This window comes from Coregonus lavaretus, assembly GCF_964263955.1.
Source record: "Coregonus lavaretus genome assembly, chromosome: 9".
NCBI lineage: Eukaryota > Metazoa > Chordata > Actinopteri > Salmoniformes > Salmonidae > Coregonus > Coregonus lavaretus.
The window spans coordinates 37,061,370-37,083,779 of record NC_139996.1 but is presented as its reverse complement, the minus strand read 5'-3'; the positions used below and the strand labels follow the sequence as shown (position 1 = coordinate 37,083,779).

General features: G+C 42.9%; 1 protein-coding gene and 1 pseudogene across 5 annotated transcripts in view; both read left to right on the top strand.

Annotated features, from left to right (window-relative positions):
* LOC311135343 (vacuolar protein sorting-associated protein 4A-like) overlaps positions 1 to 22,410 on the top strand; it is a 569,660-nt pseudogene that overhangs the window by 321,797 nt on the left and 225,453 nt on the right. The gene's annotated exons all lie outside the window — the stretch shown is intronic.
* Positions 323 to 21,096, top strand: LOC311134545 (anillin-like). 4 transcript variants are annotated; one of them, XM_084168246.1, is made up of 23 exons: positions 340 to 442; positions 678 to 781; positions 1,401 to 1,568; positions 1,716 to 1,811; positions 1,975 to 2,150; positions 2,379 to 2,471; positions 7,417 to 7,528; positions 9,711 to 10,033; positions 13,655 to 13,749; positions 13,913 to 14,036; positions 15,570 to 15,705; positions 15,931 to 16,128; positions 16,376 to 16,502; positions 16,830 to 16,878; positions 17,006 to 17,062; positions 17,170 to 17,202; positions 17,323 to 17,344; positions 17,438 to 17,547; positions 18,525 to 18,578; positions 18,914 to 19,000; positions 19,135 to 19,242; positions 19,596 to 19,741; positions 19,980 to 21,096. In XM_084168246.1, the coding sequence occupies exons 2-23, from the start codon at positions 685 to 687 to the stop codon at positions 20,143 to 20,145; spliced, it is 2,577 nt and encodes an 858-aa protein (XP_084024372.1). In that variant the 5' UTR covers positions 340 to 442; positions 678 to 684; the 3' UTR covers positions 20,146 to 21,096. The 4 variants fall into 4 exon arrangements, with proteins under 4 accessions (XP_084024374.1, XP_084024372.1, XP_084024371.1 ...); XM_084168245.1 differs by having other exon boundaries at positions 358 to 442; positions 7,414 to 7,528; XM_084168248.1 differs by lacking the exon at positions 18,525 to 18,578 and having other exon boundaries at positions 323 to 442.

Sequence of the window (22,410 nt, the reverse complement as noted above, 5' to 3'; positions counted from 1 at the left end):
GATGCCTAGTCACCTTACCCCTATACATATCTACCTCTATCACTCCAGTATCCCTGCACATTTTAAATATGGTATTGGAACTTTATTAACTTTATTTATTGTGTGGGTTTTTTCTACCTTACGTTATTTTTAGTGCTACATTGATATTGATTACTGCATTTTGGGGTTTGGAGCTTGCAAGAACGGCATTTCACTGTACTTGTGCACGTGACATTAAAACTTGAAACTTGATCTACCGTAAACACAAGAATAAAAGTCTTGCGCGCTCAGTTATGGTAGTTATGGTAATTTCTTCACGCACCACTGACGCACATCCAAAGACCCGCTGAAATTCAAAGTGTAGTTTGAAAGGCTTCAAATAAACAAAGTCGTTTGAATCTTCTCTGCAGTTTATGCCCAGTCGTGACTTGTTTGCTTGACCTAAACGGACACTTCTGTTGAGGTAAGCGGATGTTATATCCGACACATTTTAGGTAACTAGCTAAAAGTATGTTCAGCTAACGCGTTACTTAGCCAGCTAGCAGCAGTAACATTAACATTTAGCTATTTGCAGGCTCCAGAGACCAGTTAGCTTGTAGCTAGCCAGCTGAGTTAACGTTACAGAACCTGCCGAGTAAATCAATTAGCTAAGTTGCATAAATGATAGTTAGGCGCTTCATTTGGTGTTTATTTTACAGGAAGATCATGGATGGGGAATTTCGAAGTGGGTTGTCGACAGCTTTGAAGAGACATAGAGACCCTTTGTCTGACACAGAGGACAATGTCCACTCATCGTCGTCTGGTGAGTGTGTCAACTACACTGTGTCTGTGTGCGTGCGCATGAGTGCTTGTTAAACCCCCTAATGTAGATGTCCGAGCCCCCGCGAAAATCTAATTAGCATAATACAAAAATCCCTATAAAAGTCCGTCAGTTTAAAATGGAGATATCGGTTGTTCTTTTGCATTGGATGCGTCTCAATCCACCGCATCCGCCTATGTAACACTTCCGCATTTGCGGTGAAAGGTGACAGAGCGAGAATGGTGTTTTTCAGACCATGAGACATCATTTTTTTGGGGCGGGACTATCTTTTGTTCCATGTAGTGAATATGTTATTCAATGCGTTTGTATGGGCTAAAAGCAGTAAGGCCAAATACAATTTTTCATAAAATGTTATTTTATTTATTTTTGCTACTTCAAGGGGTGTTAAAATTCAAAATCAAATAGCAAAATTATCTTTGGTATGACCTTTAAACAATTCTATATAGCTTAGTAGAACCCCCCCCCCCCCCCCTTCCCTGGCTTAGACTCGTATTAAAGGCTTGAACAAGTATTCATTGGTGTCATAACTCATGTCGTCCATCATCAGTGCAGTGTTGCGGCATACCGTTATTATTGTGAGCTTCCCTTTCCTGTCTTACAGAGGTCAATGATGTTCAGAAGAGGCTTCGCCTGGAGGTGTTGGGCGAGGAGAACGTCAGCCCTACCAAGAGGTCTTCATCTAGAGACCGCCTCCGCTGTGCAGAGCTGGTGAAGCCAGACACCCCTGCTCTCTGCTCTGTCCGCTCCAGAGTACAGCAACTAACTCAGGGTACGAGGATAACGCTCCCTCCTAAAATAACCAACTCGGAGCCTGTATGCAGTATCGATAGAATTAGAATATGTCGGTATCCATGCAGCACTCAGATCTGTAGTCATTGAGAAACAGTGACTCCAACAGGGGATGTTTTGTTTACAGGAGGGCATGTGCTGGCTCAGAGATGCCTCTCTGATCCAGGATCTGGGGTACCATCCATTAAATTCCAGGATGGATTCAAAGAGCACCATCTTATTGGTGAGGATTCTTACACATTTACCTTCAAGCTTCTTTACAAAGTGTGCCACACTCTCACTTGCCAATGTGAAGACTGCATCTTTACCATTCGTTGAATGCGAGTGAGAACACATCTGCACTAAGAAGGTGGTTAAATGATAGGAGCATCTGGTCTGTTTTTCAGGTGAGGCAGAATTCAGTTTGCGGGTGGAGCGGTTTAGATCCCCCACCACTCCTCAGGCCAGCCCCCTGCCAGCCAACCGGTGTCCCCGTACCCTCTCCAACGCCGTTACCAACTTACAACTGAAACTTGAGGCCAGCGACACGCCCAGCTCCAAACAAGCCTCCCGCATACGCCAGGTCTGTGCCACACGTAGGTGAAAAATCTGTCTGTGCCCTTGAGCAAGGCACTTAACCCTAATTGCTCCTGTAAGTCGCTCTGTATAAGAGCATCCGCTAAATGACTAAAATTTAAATTGTACCAGGAACTTGTCTAGAGGTATGCAATGCATTCTGAAATGTTGATCTTGCACAATTATAAAAATTCCTGTGAAATTTCTAACTGCTTCTATTTGTCTGACAAATCAGGAGAGGGAGGAGGAGCTGCGTCTCCTAAGGGCCCAGCCAATCACAGAGAATGTCTTCCTAAAGCGAAGCTTCTCTGATTCCTCACTGACTGAGGTAAGTTTTGTATTACCCTCTCTCTTGTGTCTGGTCACGAATATTGTTGTTAAGGGTTATGTTTGTGGCTCCCGCTCAGCCCAATCAAAGCTCTTTTTTTCTGACCTGGCACCTCAGTGGTGGAACGAGCTTCCCCCTGACGCTAGGACAGCAGAGTCCCTGCCCATCTTTCGAAAATGCCTGAAACCTTACCTCTTCAAACAGTATCTTAAATAATGTACAGCAGATTTGGGCACTAATAAGCGCCTAAATTGGAACGTAGTGGCTGTACAGTAACTTGCTCTACAGGACGTCAGCGCTGTGGCTCTGCGCTTCACAGCACTGTATGGTATTTGACTGACAGCTGAACTTGAGCACCACGCGCTAAAAAGAAGTTGCCCCCATCCCTTCTGGTAATTGGGCAACTTTTGCAACTCTTTTGTTGTCTGTGAGGGAGATGCTGTAAATTTAAGATGATTCAATGTATTTAAAAAGATGAGACGTTGAGGATTATAATAAATACCGCTTTGATGTCATACAAGCAAGCCGAACACCTGTGAGTCCAAACGTGCACTTCACATTTACAAATCATAAAACTAATTTTATATACAGTGTCAATGTTTATGATTACTATGTTTGTACAGTTACAAGATGACATGGCGTCATTCCCTGGATTGTTCTGAACAGAATGAGCCAATGTTTGTTTATTGTGCCGGGGGAATGCACTCATGATTCCTTTCTATGCTCACCATGATCTGTTTCTCTTAATTGCCTTCTGAAAGCCTAAAACTGTAAGATCATATTTTATGATGTTTGCAATGGAACAAGCTTTCAAATCATGCCCACCTGACCCATATTGCGATTTTATAATGGACCGTTTTTGGATTGCATAAACAACAGTAATTGTGTGATGGCGTGTATGCAGGGTTGTGTTCCAAACTAAACGACTACAAGTGTGCTTGCTCTAGTTCCTCAATGACACAGCTAGGAGAACTCAAAGTACCTTATAGTTGAACTCTTTGTCATAAAAGTGCGTTACAATTGCTTAGGAACTGTGCACACGTTGGAGACGTGTGGTCACTTGGAGACACCAGTGAGTCCTTTCACTCAAACCCTTGTAATTTTTGTTGTTTTATGTTGCAGATACCCCACATTTTCCAGGAATAGTCTTATGTTACTGAATGTATCCAGAGTATTTTCAGATTTCGTTGTAAACGAATGCGAGAAAAAGTACAGTAGATGTAAAATGCACATAAAATTAACAGTGTAATGTTTGGATTCAGTCTTGTCAGGTGAACTGTTGTACTCACCTTTTGGTCTAATAATTTCCCCATTATTTTCAAACTGTTCCCTTTCATTTGCTACCATGGTTATGCATTTTCATATTTCTTCTTTAAGAAACATTTCAATATACTGTAGCCAATTCCCACGTGTGTAAAGGGTTAAGATGAATGCACTAACTGTTAATCGCTCTGGATAAGAGCGTCTGCTAAAGGACTAAAATGTAAATGTTGAGCTCAAGTACTTGTTTCCTGATAGAACAATTATATTTGTTGTGAGATCATTAGAGGGCGACCCCACCCGTCTCCTCATTCTCCCCTTGGATGATGGTTAGACGTAGCAGGAGACTGCAGTGGCCACCGTTCCAACCATGGAATGTGAGTTTACTTATATGGACTGAGTGTAACTGGTTCTGAGAAGAACAGGGTGTCTTGAAATGTCACAGGTGTCACTGATGAGGTGTCATTTTCATCCCCCAAGTCACTTGAATGGTAATCAGGTATAGGGTTCACTTGGTCCTTCATATAGTGGTACAGAATCTTTGAAATATACAATGCCTCCGGAAAGTATTCAACCTCCTTGACTTTTTCCACATTTTGTTGCTTTACAAAGTAGGATTTAATTGTCCTTTTTTGTCAAAGTGGAAGAAACATTTTAACATTTGTGAAAATTCATGAAAAATAAAACACTAATATATTTTTGATTAGATAAGTATTCAGCCCCCTGAGTCAATACATGTTAGAAACACATATAGCAGCAATCACAGCTGTGAGTCTTTTTTGGGTAAGTCCCTAAGAGCTTTGCACACCTAGATTGTATAATAGTTTCCCATCATTCTTTTTCATATTCTTCAAGCTCTGTGAAGTTGGTTGTTGATCATTGCTAGACAGCCATTTTCCAGTTTTACCATATATTTTTAAGCCAATATAAGTCAACTGTAAATAGGCCACTCAGGAATATTCAATGTCGTCTTGGTAAGCAACTCCAGTGTAGATTTGGCCTTGTGTTTTAGGTTATTGTTCTGCTGAAAGGTGAATTCATCTTCCAGTGTCTGTTGGAAAGCAGACTGAACCAGGTTTTCCTCTAGGATTTTGCCTGTGCTTAGCTCTATTCTGTTTTTTATCCTAAACTCCCTAGTCCTTTGCCGATGACAAGCATACCCATAACATGATGCAGCCACCACAATGCTTGAAAATATGAAGAGTGGTACTCAGTGATGTGTTGGATTTGCCCCAAAGATAATGTTTTATATTCAGGACAAAAAGTGAATTTCTTTGCATTATTACTTTAGTGCCTTGTAGCAAATAGGATGCATGTTTTGGAATATTTTTTTATTATGCACAGGCTTCCTTATTTTCACTCTGTCATTTAGGTTAGTATTGTGGAGTAACTACAATGTTGTTGATCCATCCTCAGTTTTCTCCTATCACAGCCATTAAACTCTAACAGTTTTAAAATGACTATTGGCCTCATGGTGAAATCCCTGAGTGGTTTCCTTCCTCTCTGGCAAGGTGTATTGATACACCATCCAAGGCCTAATTTAATAACTTCACCATGCTCAAAGGGATATTCAGTATTCATACACTGCTCAAAAAAATAAAGGGAACACTAAAATAACACATCCTAGATCTGAATGAATGAAATAATCTTATTAAATACTTTTTTATTTACATAGTTGAATGTGCTGACAACAAAATCACACAAATTATCAATGGAAATCAAATGTATCAACCCATGGAGGTGTGGATTTGGAGTCACCCTCAAAATTAAAGTGGAAAACCACACTACAGGCTGATCCAACTTTGATGTAATGTCCTTAAAACAAGTCAAAATGAGGCTCAGTAGTGTGTGTGGCCTCCACGTGCCTGTATGACCTTCCTACAACGCCTGGGCATGCTCCTGATGAGGTGGCGGATGGTCTCCTGAGGGATCTCCTCCCAGACCTGGACTAAAGCATCCACCAACTCCTGGACCGTCTGTGGTGCAACGTGGCGTTGGTGGATGGAGCGAGACATGATGTCCCCGATGTGCTCAATTGGATTCAGGTCTGGGGAACGGGCGGGCCAGTCCATAGCATCAATGCCTTCCTCTTGCAGGAACTGCTGACACACTCCAGCCACATGAGGTCTAGCATTGTCTTGCATTAGGAGGAACCCAGGGCCAACCGCACCAGCATATGGTCTCACAAGGGGTCTGAGGATCTCATCTCGGTACCTAATGGCAGTCAGGCTACCTCTGGCGAGCACATGGAGGGCTGTGCAGCCCCCCAAAGAAATGCCACCCCACACCATGACTGACCCACCGCCAAACCGGTCATGCTGGAGGATGTTGCAGGCAGCAGAACGTTCTCCACGGCGTCTCCAGACTCTGTCACGTCTGTCACGTGCTCAGTGTGAACCTGCTTTCATCTGTGAAGAGCACAGGGCGCCAGTGGCGATTTTGCCAATCTTGGTGTTCTCTGGCAAATGCCAAACGACCTGCACGGTGTTGGGCTGTAAGCACAACCCCCACCTGTGGACGTCGGGCCCTCATACCACCCTCATGGAGTCTGTTTCTGACCGTTTGAGCAGACACATGCACATTTGTGGCCTGCTGGAGGTCATTTTGCAGGGCTCTGGCAGTGCTCCTCCTGCTCCTCCTTGCACAAAGGCGGAGGTAGCGGTCCTGCTGCTGGGTTGTTGCCCTCCTACGGCCTCCTCCACGTCTCCTGATGTACTGGCCTGTCTCCTGGTAGCGCCTCCATGCTCTGGACACTACGCTGACACACAGCAAACCTTCTTGCCACAGCTCGCATTGATGTGCCATCCTGGATGAGCTGCACTACCTGAGCCACTTGTGTGGGTTGTAGACTCCGTCTCATGCTACCACTAGAGTGAAAGCACCGCCAGCATTCAAAAGTGACCAAAACATCAGCCAGGAAGCATAGGAACTGAGAAGTGGTCTGTGGTCACCACCTGCAGAACCACTCCTTTATTGGGGGTGTCTTGCTAATTGCCTATAATTTCCACCTGTTGTCTATTCCATTTGCACAACAGCATGTGACATTTATTGTCAATCAGTGTTGCTTCCTAAGTGGACAGTTTGATTTCACAGAAGTGTGATTGACTTGGAGTTACATTGTGTTGTTTAAGTGTTCCCTTTATTTTTTTGAGCAGTGTATTTCTATCCATCTACTAATCGGTGCCCTTCTTTGCAAGGTTTTGTAAATCCTCCCTGGTCTTTGTTTGAATATGTGCTTGAAATTCACTACTTGACTGAGGGACCTTACAGATAATTGTATGTGTGGGGTACAGAGATGAGGTAGTAATTCAAAAATCATGTTAAACACTATTATTGCACACAGAGTGTGTGATATGTTAAGCACATTTTTACTCCTGAACTTATTTAGTCTTGCCATAACAAAGGGGTTGAGTACTTATTGACTCAAGACATTTCAGATGTTCCTTTGTAATTAATTTGTAAAAGTTTCTAAAAACAAAATTCCACTTTGACATTATGGGATATTGTGTGTAGATTAGTGGCACAATCTCAATTTAAACCATTTAAATTCAGGCTGTAACATAACATAAAGTGGAAAAAGTCAAGGGGGTTGAATACCTTCTGCTGTAGATGCATAGACGTGTGCATGAGGAACAATGATGCTCACTTGTATTTTGGGGGGCTAATTTTTCTGAGTGTCCAGCAGGCAGACCTCAATGTGACTGGTGATGAACCTTTTGGGGTGAAGGACGGCAGCTTCACCGAGACGCCTGTCTTCGCTAAGGTCCGTGGAGTGGAGCCTCCAATTCAAGACACCGGTAAGACACTGCAAGAGGAGAAGTAAATGCATTGTTACAGTTTAAGAGCTAGGAGGTAGATATGTTAATAGTATATGTTGAGAAAAATCGGACTAAAATGAAGAATCTGAATGTTGTGCAAATGTCAGTGTAGAAAAGGAGTGTGAGATTGTGTGACAATTCAACAGGTGAGGTGGCAGAGTCCTCAGTTCATATGGATGTCCCACCACAAGAGGTGGAGGAGACACACATGGCTGAGGAGCAGGCAAAGGCGGAGTGCACTATGGACATTTGTCAGGGAAATTCTCTGCCAGATAAACAACATGAGGCAGCAGAGGGTCCTGTAGTGAAAGAGCAGGGCAAGGCAGTCTCTCCTGCTAGTGACAAGCAGGAGGAAAGGGGTTCAGTCCTTAGTGAGAAGCAGAGGGTGGTGAAGTTCTATGTAAGTGAAGAGTCAGATGATGAGACCCATTCCTTTTTAGATGGTAAGCCTGTGGCAATGGAGTCAAAAGGAGATGGTGAGGAGCAGGGGGAGTTGGGTTCTTCTGTAGTTGAGGAGCAGGTAGGGTCCCTACTAGAGAAGGAGATGAGGTCTTCTGTAGTTGAAGAGGTGGGGTCCTTTGTAGATGAGGAGCAGGAGGAAGTGGGGTCCCCGCAAGACGACGAGAACAGGGAGATGGGGTCTTCTGTAGTTGAGGACGAGGTGGGATCCCCTGTAGGTGAGAAGGACAAGGAGGTGGGGTCCCCAGTTGAAGAGAAGGTTGTGTCCCTGTTAGGTGAGGAGCAGGAGAAGATGGGGTCCCCACTAGAGGGGGAGGTTGGGGACCCATTAGGTGAGGAGGTGGAGTCTTCTGGAGTTGAAGAGCAAGGGAAGGCAGAAAGTATTTTAGATGACGTCCAGGGTGAGGAGTCTGTTCTAGGTGAAGACCAGGGGGAGGTGGGTTCTCCTTTGGGTCCAGAGCAGGGAGAGGCAGGAGAGGCCGCAAACGCATCTGCTGTGTCAGACAGAGAACAGGGAGACTCTGAGCTGCTTACAGATGAGGAACAGCCTGATGAAGCACAGTCAGAGGCCAGAGGGTTAAAGAAAGTCACCTTTATCCTGGAGCCAGAAATGATCAATGACTCAGCCCTGTCTGAGCTGGACTCTTCATCTAGCTGGAGAAGAGAAAGTATGTCAGGTGAGACAAATGTCTAAGTTGTTGGCACAAGTTGGGCAGGCGGTGAGGCATAAACACCTTGGGTTACACACACAGTTGCGCACATACCTGGGCATAAAGTCATAAAGATACTGGTCAAATTTTACTGTCACTTTGCCATTGTCTAAACAAGGGATTCAATGGGTCACTGCAACCACTTTGCACCTCATCTTTTTTCTACACTATAAACAGCCAAATGATGTTGTAGACCAGAAATCATCAACTATATTCAGCCGTGGGCCAATTTCTTTTTGAGTGGATGGTCAGGGGGCCGGAACATAATAAAAAAATATATTTGAAGACTGCGAATTGACCGCAAGAAGCCTAAACAGATACAATTGTTTGACTAAAACATAATCATTTCAAACCTTGATTACATTTGGGAACATTGTCCTGCGTAGGGTGCCATCTTTGGGATGTTAAAACGGGTGTCCTGACTCTCTGTGGTCATTCAAAATCCCATGAGTAGAGGTGTTCACCCCGGTGTTATGGCTAAATTCCCAACCTGGCCACATTCCATCATGGCCACCTAATCATCCCCCTCATTCCTAATTGGCATTTATCACTCCTCACCTCTCCAACTGATAGGTGATGTTTGAGAGTTCTGGCACAAAAATGGTCGCTGTGCATCAATGAGGTGGGTGCTACACATTGATGGTGGATGAGGTGAGTTTCCCCCTACTATGTAAAGCGCTTTGAGTACCTCAGTTGGTAGAAAAGGGATTTATAAATCCAATCAATTATTATTATCTTTCTATTATGCGTGGGAATACTTGAACAGATTTCCAAAATTAAAATAACTTGGAGCTGATTTCCTGGTGTTTTTACAGTCTTTTATGTCCAATAATGAAAATTTAACAAAAACCATTTTTAATTGTTTTTTTGCTCAGAAAACTTGGGGGGGCAAATAAAACCACCGCCAGTTGGTGGATCCTTGTTGTAGACTCGCTGGGGTGACGTTTTTTATGTCTGAATGTAACTTACTGCATATGGGGATTTATCCACAGAGGCTGAGCTGAGCTCTCACGATGAAACCAACACTGCTGAGATGATTGACCTGATGTTTGAGGAGGTGCTGGAAGCTGCTGCCCAGGGAAGGATGGAAGAGGAGGGTAAAGAGGACACTGAGGATCACAACAGTGGCATAACAACAGTGAAGCGCAGAAAGGAGAAAACGGACACAGAGTTGGACAAGGAGAAAGCTGAGGAGGGTGAAGACCCGGAAGAGACCGGGGAACTGGACTCCAGTGTAGATGAGCTGCTGTCCTTCCCACCCAGCTGCATCCTCTCCCCTCTCAGCAAGTCTGTGGAAGCTGTGGTCACTCCTATGGTAAGGCTCTGCAGACAGACTGGGGTGCCACGGTCACCTAGTTCAATGTGATTCTGAAAGTGTTTGGTATTGGTATTTTATTAGGATCCCCATTAGCTGTTGCGAAAGCAGCAGCTACTTTTCCTGGGGTCCACACAACATGAAACATGACATAATACAGAACATTAATAGACAAGAACAGCTCGAGGACTACATACATTTACAAACGGCACACAGCCTACATATCATTACATACACACAAAATATCTAAGTCAAATAAGTGAGAGGTGTTGCTTTATCTTTTTGTTTGTTTAAACCAGGTTTGCTGTTCATTTGAGCAATATGAGATGGAAGGGAGTTCCATGCAATAATGGCTCTATATAATACTATACGCTTTCTTGAATTTGTTCTGGATTTGAGGACTGTGAAAAGACCCCTTGTGGGGTAAGTGTGTGTGTGTCAGCTGTGTAAGTTGACTGCAAACAATTTGGAATTTTCAACACATTAATGTCATAAGAAGTGATGCAGTCAGTCAATCCTCAACACTTAGCGAAGAGAGACGGGCATGCATTGTAGATGTGCCGCTCTGTTCTGGGCCAGCTGTAACTTAACTAGGTCTTTGCAGCGCTTGGCCACATGACTGAACAATAATCAAGATAAGACAAAACTAGAGCCTGCAGGACTTGCTTTTTGCAGTGTGGTGTCAAAAAAGCAGAGCATCTCTTTATTATGGACAGACCTCTCCCCATCTTTACAACCATTTAATCTATATGTTTTGAGCATGACCGTTTACAATCTAAGGTAACACCGAGTAATTTAGTCTCCTCAACTTGTTCAACAGCCACACCATGCATTACCAGATTCAGCTGTCTAGAGCTTGGGGAATGATTTATACAAAATACAATGCTCTTAGTTTTAGAGATGATCAGGACCAGTTTATTACTGGCTACCCATTCCAAAACTGACTGCAACTGCTTGTTAAGAGTTTCAGTGACTTCATTAGCTGTGGTTGCTGACACGTACAGTGGGGGAAAAAAGTATTTAGTCAGCCACCAATTGTGCAAGTTCTCCCACTTAAAATGATGAGAGAGGCCTGTAATTTTCATCATAGGTACACGTCAACTATGACAGACAAAATGAGAAATAAAATCCAGAAAATCACATTGTAGGATTCTTTATGAATTTATTTGCAAATTATGGTGGAAAATAAGTGTTTGGTCAATAACAAAAGTTTCTCAATACTTTGTTATATACCCTTTGTTGGCAATGACACAGGTCAAACGTTTTCTGTAAGTCTTCACAAGGTTTTCACACACTGTTGCTGGTATTTTGGCCCATTCCTCCATGCAGATCTCCTCTAGAGCAGTGATGTTTTGGGGCTGTCGCTGGGCAACACGGACTTTCAACTCCCTCCAAAGATTTTCTATGGGGTTGAGATCTGGAGACTGGCTAGGCCACTCCAGGACCTTGAAATGCTTCTTACGAAGCCACTCCTTCGTTGCCCGGGCGGTGTGTTTGGGATCATTGTCATGCTGAAAGACCCAGCCACGTTTCATCTTCAATGCCCTTGCTGATGGAAGGAGGTTTTCACTCAAAATCTCACGATACATGGCCCCATTCATTCTTTCCTTTACACGGATCAGTCGTCCTGGTCCCTTTGCAGAAAAACAGCCCCAAAGCATGATGTTTCCACCCCCATGCTTCACAGTAGGTATGGTGTTCTTTGGATGCAACTCAGCATTCTTTGTCCTCCAAACACGACGAGTTGAGTTTTTACCAAAAAGTTCTATTTTGGTTTCATCTGACCATATGACATTCTCCCAATCCTCTTCTGGATCATCCAAATGCACTCTAGCAAACTTCAGACGGGCCTGGACTTGTACTGGCTTAAGCAGGGGGACACATCTGGCACTGCAGGATTTGAGTCCCTGGCGGCGTAGTGTGTTACTGATGGTAGGCTTTGTTACTTTGGTCCCAGCTCTCTGCAGGTCATTCACTAGGTCCCCCCGTGTGGTTCTGGGATTTTTGCTCACCGTTCTTGTGATCATTTTGACCCCACGGGGTGAGATCTTGCGTGGAGCCCCAGATCGAGGGAGATTATCAGTGGTCTTGTATGTCTTCCATTTCCTAATAATTGCTCCCACAGTTGATTTCTTCAAACCAAGCTGCTTACCTATTGCAGATTCAGTCTTCCCAGCCTGGTGCAGGTCTACAATTTTGTTTCTGGTGTCCTTTGACAGCTCTTTGGTCTTGGCCATAGTGGAGTTTGGAGTGTGACTGTTTGAGGTTGTGGACAGGTGTCTTTTATACTGATAACAAGTTCAAACAGGTGCCATTAATACAGGTAACGAGTGGAGGACAGAGGAGCCTCTTAAAGAAGAAGTTACAGGTCTGTGAGAGCCAGAAATCTTGTTTGTTTGTAGGTGACCAAATACTTATTTTCCACCATAATTTGCAAATAAATTCATTAAAAATCCTACAATGTGATTTTCTGGATTTTGTTTTCTCAATTTGTCTGTCATAGTTGACGTGTACCTATGATGAAAATTACAGGCCTCTCATCTTTTTAAGTGGGAGAACTTGCACAATTGGTGGCTGACTAAATACTTTTTTTCCCCACTGTATATGTTTGAATCATCAGCGTACATGGACACACAGCCTTTGTTTAATGCCAGTGGCAGGTCGTTGGTAAAAAATAAAAAAGAGTAGAGGGCCTAGAGAGCTGCCCTGCAGTACACCACACTCTACATGTTTGACATTGGAGAGGCTTCCGTTAAAGAAAACCCTCTGAGTTATATTAGATGGCTCTGAATCCACGATATGGTAGAGGTTGAAAATCCATAAAACATCAGTTTTCTCAACAGGTTATGGTCAATAATATCAAAGGCTGCGCTGAAATCTAACAGTACAGCTCCCACAATCTTCTTATTATCAATGTCTTTCAACCAATCATCAGTCATTTGTGTCAGTGCAGTACATGGTGAGTGCCCTTCTCTATAAAGTCTGTCAATTTGTTTACAGAGAATTAGCATTGTATTTGGTCAAACAATTTTTCCCAACAGTTTGCTAAGAGCTGGCAGCATGCTGATAGGTCTGCTGTTAGAACCAATAAAGGCCGCTTTACCACTCTTGGGTAGCGGAATGACTTTGGCTTTCTTCCAGGCCTGAGGACAAACGTCTTCCTCTCTAGACTCAGATTAAAGATATGACAGATAGGAGTGGCCATAGTCGGCTACCATCCTCAGGAGCTTTCCATCTAAATTGTCAATGCCAGGAGGTTTGTCATTATTGATCAATAATTGTTCCACCTCTCCCACACAATTCAAACTTACAATGCTTTTCTTTAATTATTTGTTTTTTAATGCATGAATACGATGGCTCACTGTTCGTTGTTGGCGTTTCCTGCCTAAGTATCCCCACATGGGCCAATGAAGTAATCATTAAAATAATCTGCAACATCAAATAGTTTTGTGATGAATAAGCCATCTGATTCGATTAAAGAGGGAGTTGAATTGATCGTTCTGCCCATAATTTAATGTACTCAAGTTTTTTAATTTTTTTTATATCATTGATCTTGGCTTTCAAAGTTTGAATGTTTTACACGTAAAAAAATATACATCCAAGTGTTTGATATGCCCACAGAGACTTGCAGCCAATCAGCTAGCCAACCCTCCATCCCTACTTCTGACTCCTGAAGAGCTGACCACTCCCCCTGCTGATAGTGCCCCTCTCTACAGGTGAGTCATCTTGTCTACACTTCAGGACAAGCAGAACTGACAGTGGTCAGCTAACATGAGTGAAATTGAAAAACTAATTGACTATGAAAATCTTTCAAAAGATATGATTGGCTTGTGATTTATACCTGTGATTGATGACTCCAATCTGTTTTGTGATTGATAGCATCGATGCCTACCGCACCCAGAGACAGAGCACCAAGCCAGCCATTCAGAGTGTAACCCCAGGGGTGTCGAGGCGTGCCGCTGTGAAGTCCCAGCCCTGTGTCAACACCAAGGAAAGGATCATGGTCTGTAGTAGGACTGTTGGAACGGTTGAGTCTAGTCTGTGTGTCTTCTGTGTCATGGAGAGTGACTACCTGTGTAGCATATCACCAAACTTTGCAGGATTTCCTTTGTGTGGGCATTGCCAAATGTACCACATGGATAGCTATGCCTCTGACACTGACCACATTTACATGGGCACAGTATTCCGGATAATAGCTCATATCCTGCTTAAGGTCTTTTTCGGGATAAGCTGTTTCTCATGAGTATCCCTGTACCCATGAATACAAATAATTTTCCAAATGTAAGTTCATATGAGTTAAATGGAATAGTAACTGAAATATGTACACTGACTGTAGGCCTATAACCTCTCACATGTAGTGTAATATATTATTAAATCCTGCAGAATTATCAATTTCTTGCAGTGAAATTATACAACAAATGTTAATTGAGTGGAGAAATGTGATTTGTTTATTTCAGCATCTCTTGTGTGTGTAATGTGTTCTCTTTGACACTGCCCACACAAAGGAAATCCTGCAAAGAATATCCTGGTCCTCTGTAGCTCAGCTGGTAGAGCACGGCGCTTGTAACGCCAAGGTAGTGGGTTCGATCCCCGGGACCACTCATACACAAAAAAATTTATGCACGCATGACTGTAAGTCGCTTTGGATAAAAGCGTCTGCTAAATGGCTTATTATTATTATTATTATTACTGTTATGCAAGCAGACAGTATTTCAGCCACATAAAATATGCACCCAAGACGAACTGAAGTCTTATCAGAAATGTTTAGTTTTCTCAGCTTTTCATTTCCTTAAAACCGGTCAAACTGATGACATTTGGACATTTTGCACAGAACTAATCTTTCCACTGTTTTGGAGTTATTGCGTTTTTCTCCCGGGTCCCTAAATGAAACGGTAAATAGGACAACTTTACCGGTGTTAACTATAGATTACTAATGCATTAATTCTATCGATGTTAGACATTATTCTGGTGAGCACTACTTTATTTAGTTTTCTGGGGCAACAAGTTATGACGAGAAGCTGCATGTATCAAACTATAGTTGACAAACAAATGGCCTACCAAATGTCGGAAATTATAAGCCAAAGCTTAATTTAAATGATAGTAATTATAGTAGGCTAAATTGTTATGGAATTATGGTGGATCTAACTGCGCAGGTAGCCTACTTTTTGAAGTGATTTGTTTGACAATCAGATGAAAACATCATCACACAAAACCCATGATATGCGAAAATGAGCCTGCCCAGACCGCAAAAACAACAGTAAACGGGATAAGATGTTTACATGCCACAATATCCGGTCTTAGATCAGCATATCCCAGGCATCTTATCCGGGTTTCTCATAACCGGGATACAAGCTTTTTTGGGTTATTGTAAATGGGATATGATGTTTATATGCATCAACTCAAAAACAGAATACTTGAGTATCCCGAATAATAACGGGATATTGGTGTGCATGTAAACGTGGTCAATGTAAAGAAAGAGTATTTAAATGAGTTTGGCTGGGTGGAGTGAATATCCTGTCCTCCTGTGATTGGTCAGATTCTGAATGAGGATGCTGCCAAGCTGCAGACGGTCATCAATCAGACGTTGCAGGCCCTGAGCTGCTGCACTGACGAGGACCACGGCAGGGGTTCCCTGGAGGAGGCAGAGGCTGATAAACTGCTGCTCGTCTCCTGTGAGTCTCTATCTACTATCCTAGCTCCATGACTTGATTTCTCCCCCCTCTCCTAATTTTTCTGCTGAATTAGTGTGTAATCGTCAACCTCCTCTCTCTCACACTGCTATTGCTCTTTTTTTATCCTGTATACTTCTATGCTGGAAGGTATGATGGACCTCTTGATTTGTCCCTTTGCTTGATCATCTGACTGTGTCCCCTCTGTCTGTCTCTGCTGTGTGTCAGGTGAGAAGCGGGCAGCCCTGCTTGCTGAGGTGGCCAGGCTGAGGGAGAGGGGGCGCTCAGTCTCTGAGGAGCTTGAGGGGGGTGATGGTGAGGGGGACTCCAGCATGTCCCAGCAGCCCTGCAGGGGCACCGTCAGCATCAGCCGTGTCCAGCTCCCTCTCAAGGTGGAGTTTGTCTGCTCTGCCCGCACACAAACAGGTACCTACCATCAGCTAGGCTACGCATGTTATCACCTTTTTATAGTGTGACGTTTATGTTGCATCATTTATTTTTAATCATTTATTCTGCTGCTGCCTGCTGCAGAGGTGAGTTGTTTGCCTCCTCGTTTGGGTTAAATGCACAAAGTAGTAAAGTACAATTAATTCATTGTCAGCTCAAGACACATTCGAAATCATACCAGATGATTAATGAACAACCCTCCTGAATATTTCTCTCCTCCCTAAAGGTCGGCCCACTCACTATTTCTTTGTCCTGATTCGCTATGGACCTTGCAACATCATTGCGACCCCATTGGCCACGGCAGCGGACGCCCAGAATGGAGACACCATCTCCTTCCCCACCTCCATCACCCTGTGAGTCCCGCCACTGGTTCCATATGGAGGAAGTGAGGAGTAAAGGAGAACTCACCAGACCGATTGTCGGTCTGTACAGTAGGGGGCCGTTCATTTGCTGTTCACTTGCTGTCGGCGCATGTGTTATAGGGTCCATGTTGAATCGTTTAGCAAATTACGGCCGGCACTCTGTTCAGAGGAGCTAAGTACTCTCGGTCGGCAATCCTACTGGTCTGTCCGTGCCTTAAAGGAGATGCTTGTGTAATGTCTGCTGTACTACTGCTGAAATGGCTGTCACCCCTCGTCTGTCCAACTCTTTCTCTGACTGACTGTATTATGTCCCTTCAGGCAGGACATTCGCTCCAACTTTGAGATTGATGTGGAGGTCTACAGCCTGGTGAGATGGAACATACTGTATTACTGTATTTCTCACCTAAAACCTGTGTATTAGTAAATGCAATACATGGTCAATGATGTGTTAACAGGTTGTATGTATCATTTACAAACTGTCTTCTATTACTCAGTCTCACACCTCAGGGAACACCTTCAATGTCGATCTCCGCAGCTCCACCAGGTCAAGGGTGTGTGCGACATCTTCCGATTTAGAAATGCTGTCCATGGCTGACAATGAAATATACATGTGCGTGTTCTGCACAAAAGCTCAATTCTGACCTTATTTCTTTTTTAGGTCACCCCAAGGAAGCTTCTAAGCACCGTCAAGGTAAGTGATCTGCTTTCTTATCTGTCTAGTACTTGAAATGGTGGGGGCATATATTTATACCCCTTTTCCTTTCCTGTTACATGTTTCTAATCTGAACTTTTTCTTGTTGCTTTTCAACAGAGATCCAACCACAGTGTGACATGTAAGTATTATTGTCCTAGTTGCATATTATCTGAAGATGACATTTGTCCTGAGTGGTGACAGTTTTTGATTGGATTGAATCAACACCCCACAGCTTCTACCATGCCACCCCTGAACACCCGGCGCACCAGCAACTTCTCTCTGGTTGGTTCTCACAAGATCTCCTTGGCCTCCCTGGGCCAGAGCAAGTTCCCCCTGGACAAGGTAGGCTCATCTCACCTGGCTGCCTGTCTCACAGCCACACCTGCTGCAGTGCTCCAGCCTGGATGATTGTGTATCAGATATGTTTACTGTACCTGCACTCCTACAGTATGGGAAGATGTAGGGATGCATGTTTTGTCAGTCAATTACATGGTTTTATCTTGCCTCCTTTTTTATTTTGAACCACCTGATTGCCAGCTTGTATCACTGTCACTTGAGGATGAGCGCTAACATCTTTTCATCTATTTGGTTGAATCTACTGTATCTCATGTTACTTTTTCTGATTTCTCCACCCAGTGTAATTCTTTCATTTGCGATATACAGATCGGATGGTTGTCATTTCCTCACGTGACTTTTGTTTGTTTTTGTGTGTTTTTTCATGTTGTTAATAACGTTTTCCACTGTCTGGGTGGGGTCACTTGTAGGGCTGTGATGATTATGGAATTTGGGGTAACGTTAAATTGTCATGCAAATAGCCACGGTTATTGTAATTTTTGTTGACAAATATTTTTAGCTTGTAATGCATCTTTCAGAATGATCTATGACATACCTAATATAACACAGCTTTTGGTACCACCCCTGTCTCAAAAACAAATGGTTTTGACCCCTTGGAACTTTTGGAAATTAAGCTTCTTCTCCCGACCATGCCGTTTTGCTCGTAAAATGATTACCAACTTTACCCACTTCATGTAAAAATTAAAACTACTGTTGGGTAAACTATATCTACTGGAATAGAAAATTGACTCTCCCCGTCTCCTAAAATGAATGTATTAAGATGTTTATGACAACATCAAAAAAATCACTGTTATTGTCGGTTACGCGATTATACGATAATTGTGCCAGCCCTAGTCACTTGTGATGTTACCTCTATTCCTCCCTGTTCTGTCTCCACTTGTGATGTTACCTCTATTCCTCACTGTTCTGTCTCCACTTGTGATGTTACCTCTATTCCTCACTGTTCTGTCTCCACTTGTGCACAGATGAAGTTTGAAGGCAAAATCAGGAGACTCCTGGGAGATGAGTTTCAGGAAAAGGTTTCACTCTTTCACTCACTTTTCCCCCTTCTTTTCTCTTTGCTTCTCCATTTGACTCCTTTCATGCTTCTGAGTGTGTGTGGCCAGCAAAACTGGTATCAAGAATTAGTCTTTGCTACTCTGGCTATAATATCAGTGATGGAGGACTCCATAGGTAGATGAAAATGTGTGTTGAAATCTATGTTCATATGACTCTGTATTATTTTCTTCCATTTTGCTTTATCATTGCATATTGCTTTCTACTGCATGTTTTGTTTACCTCCCTAGCTAGATTAACTACAAGAAGCATAACCCTGGTATCCATGTCATGATAATTCCACCTTCTCTCTGTGCAGGTGCCCTTCCTATCTCCACTAGAGGGAAACATCTACCTGCAACTGGACAGTGAGAGCCACTCTAATGTCCAGCACCAGGGCTTCCTTGTGAGTTATTTTTCATTTATTTTAATTCACTTGGATCTCTCAAGTGCATATTATCCTGCTCCTGTCCTCTATACTTTCTTTACTGTGTTTCATCCTCCGCCCACCACTTCGTTCTCTTTTCTCCTTCCATCCAGACCATGTTTGAGGTGGTGAATGGATTTGGAGCTTGGCATCGACGCTTCTTTGTCCTGGAGGGAAACCAAATGTCCTATTGGAACCACCCCAATGACAGGGGCAGCAAGGTGGGCATTGAGCTATGACAGAGATGACTGGACTGGAGCTCTTGTTTCCAAGCTCTCAGATCATCAGAAGGATTTTGCAAAAATAAACAATTGTGAAACTTCCATTTTATGTTTATTGCATACATGTTAACAATATTGTCGAGTACTTTATAATATTTCTAATATATTTTCTAATATTTCTAAATTGTTTGTACCTTTCCTGCTGCAAAATTAATTGCCTCTTGAGGGCATTAAAGTTCTCTTATCTGAATATACAAAGTCACACTCTAACTTTAGATTTCGTAAGGTCATTGAACTCCAAAAACATTCCCTTATCTCCTCTCTACTGTTCTCTCTGTCTGTTGTACTTGCAGGCAGCAGAAGGCAGCATCTCCCTGTCTAGTTCCTCTAGTCAGAGTGTGAAGCCAGTGAAGAGAGACTCCTGTGCTCGCCCCTATACTTTTGAACTGGTCAGCAGCATCCAGACTGCACAACAGGATGACCAGGGAGCTCTGGCCAAGTAAGTCATAGTTAATCATTTTGTCTGGTATGAACTGTAAAGTAACAACCTTACTCCCCTATGATACAAGCAAATTAAATTAGCTTGACAACAAGTGGTCATGAATGTTTTCTATATGAATGTTTTGTGGAGGACTGATACTGCTAAAGTGAGCCTGTCTGTGTATCTCATAGACAGTGGTCCATAGATCTTGAATGACATTTCAGCATTCTCATTACATGTTCTGTCTGTTCTTAAGGTGCTGGTTCTCAGCAGATACAGGGGAGGATCGAGGGGACTGGATGGAGAACCTAAACCAGGTTCTCCTGGACCTGCATACCTGGACTCGCTGTCCCCTGAACCATGCTAAAGCACAGCCCAACAACCAGGACAGCTGTGGGAACATTAGGGAGAGCAGTCTGTAACACACTATTATATCATATATATCTTTATGAATTCTTATGATTACCATTGGGAGATTATTTTATATGTGGTGATATTTTGCCTTACCTTGGATTTGTCACTTCAATAGCTCTTTAAAATAGAGCTCCATCTTGTGTGTTTTTTGGATTATATATGTACTATTTACCTGAACTTGAAGAGGATGATTTAAATAAATCTGTATCTACAAACACTACTAAATAAGTATCAAAGCTATTGCAGAAGAGCCCTAACACTAAACTGATGATTAGTCCCAATAGTTTAGTTATAATTTTCATAAGACAAACACAAAAAAGCCAGACATAGCTACTGGACAACATTATTTCACTACTACAGCGTTGCTGTAATACCCTCTAAAGTGTAGAAATCTGTCTCTCAGAAATAATAAGTCTGTACCTGACAAAAAACCTACCTAATCTAGAAACTCATGAATTGAGTGACTCAACTAGAATTGCGGTCAAGTTGAGTTATAGTACTGTACTCGAAAAATGGTGGTATCTCCTACGAGGATAAAAATACTGACCATTTCACGAGTTAAATTGTGTTCCTTAATTCAAAATATATTGGTGTGTTGTGCATAACATAACAGGGGCCTGTCAACGAAGATGGTACCCAAGCATGTCAAATGGAGTATAGAATGATATAAGGCCGGTGGGTGTTGGAGGTGTAGTATAATATTAGTGCCTCATCTGATGATGATGATGATGATGATAAATCCTAGTAGGAGCCTAAAAGGAGATGAATGTATATGCTGACTGTGGTCAACCAATTAATTTTTTTCCTTTTTCATGTATTTACTGTCAATCTGTCGTTCTCTTTCTGTATGTGGATGTTATCCCTATAAACTACCTATCAACATTCTTATATGCACTTGATTGATAAAGGTACTACCAGTAAATAATAAAAATGGGTCTAATAGCGTACCCTATCAGATGAATTTGTTTTGAGTCCATGCAGTTTGTGTGTCATATTCTTCTGTAAATTTGATATGGAAAATATTTGTGCCATATTTTTGGTACACAAATACCATTTGAGTTTAAAGCCCCATAGGCTCAAATATAGCCTTCATTGTCCTCAGTCTTAAAGCTAACAATGCAGTGACATCTTCCGCCGTAATATAGTGATGAATGAGCGAGCCATTGGTCGTGTTTACAACAGTTTAAGTATTGAGTGAATGGGGTTGGCTGTGGAGCAGGCACTCCGGTCAGGAATGTCAGACAGGAAGTCCTCCCTGTGTTTGGTGTACTGCTATAGAAATAGACTTCCTGGAGCCCCTCTGGGTGGAGGTGGGGTGGTTGGTTCTCAGCTCAAGGTGATGATTGGAAGAGTGGCCCAGCGATACACAGCTGTACAGCCCAGGGCCCAAGCCTCCACAGTGTTGTGTTCAGCCAGAACACTGGGCAAAGTCTGGGGTATATCCCAAATGGCACCATATTCCATATTTATGGTGTTATGGGCCCTGGTCAAAAGTAGTGCACTTTATAGGGAATAGGATGCCATTTGGTATGCAGACTGGGCCTATAGCTAGCAAAACATTGCCATGAGTGGTGAGATGCCCAGCGCACACGAGGCCAAAGTTATAGGGGAAGTAATGATAGACCAGTGACTTTAGTGATCCGGGTGGTCAGTGAGATACAGTAGGAACAATGGGGCACTGGCCTTGACAGTACAGTCCCACCCTAAAATGAGTCAATACAACATCCTCTCCCCAATCTGTGACTGTCATTCCTGGTAAGTTTCTCTTAGTCTGTTGTTTCATTAGATAGCCTCAACCCATTATGGTACTTAGCATATGAACCCCTAAAGACATGTTACCGGAGGCCTTACATCAAATAAACGAATTGACCGTTTCACTGATTTGTGGAAGCTGCATCAACTGGATTGCGTTAGAAACTGGAAAGAAAAATATTTTAAGAAATCCCATCACAAATACAAAGGCTGTAATAATACCCCCACAGAGGCTGTTGTTGTTGGCTGGAGTGTCTGGGCCACTTGGGGCATAGTTTTGTCATGTGTTTTGAATAGGTCCAGGAAATGGGGAGACATAAACACAGACCTGGGGAGAGGTCAGAGGCCTTGCTGATACACAAATAAACTCCCTTTAGAGGTAGCAGTTGTGAAATGTCCCTAGTTTGTGCCAGATCTCAACAGCTGTGGAAGATCAGAGGACTTTGCTGGGACTTCACTCCTCAAAGCTACCAATGTTAAGGTCAGTACAGAATTCCCTTATTGAAATGTCTTGCAAAGAT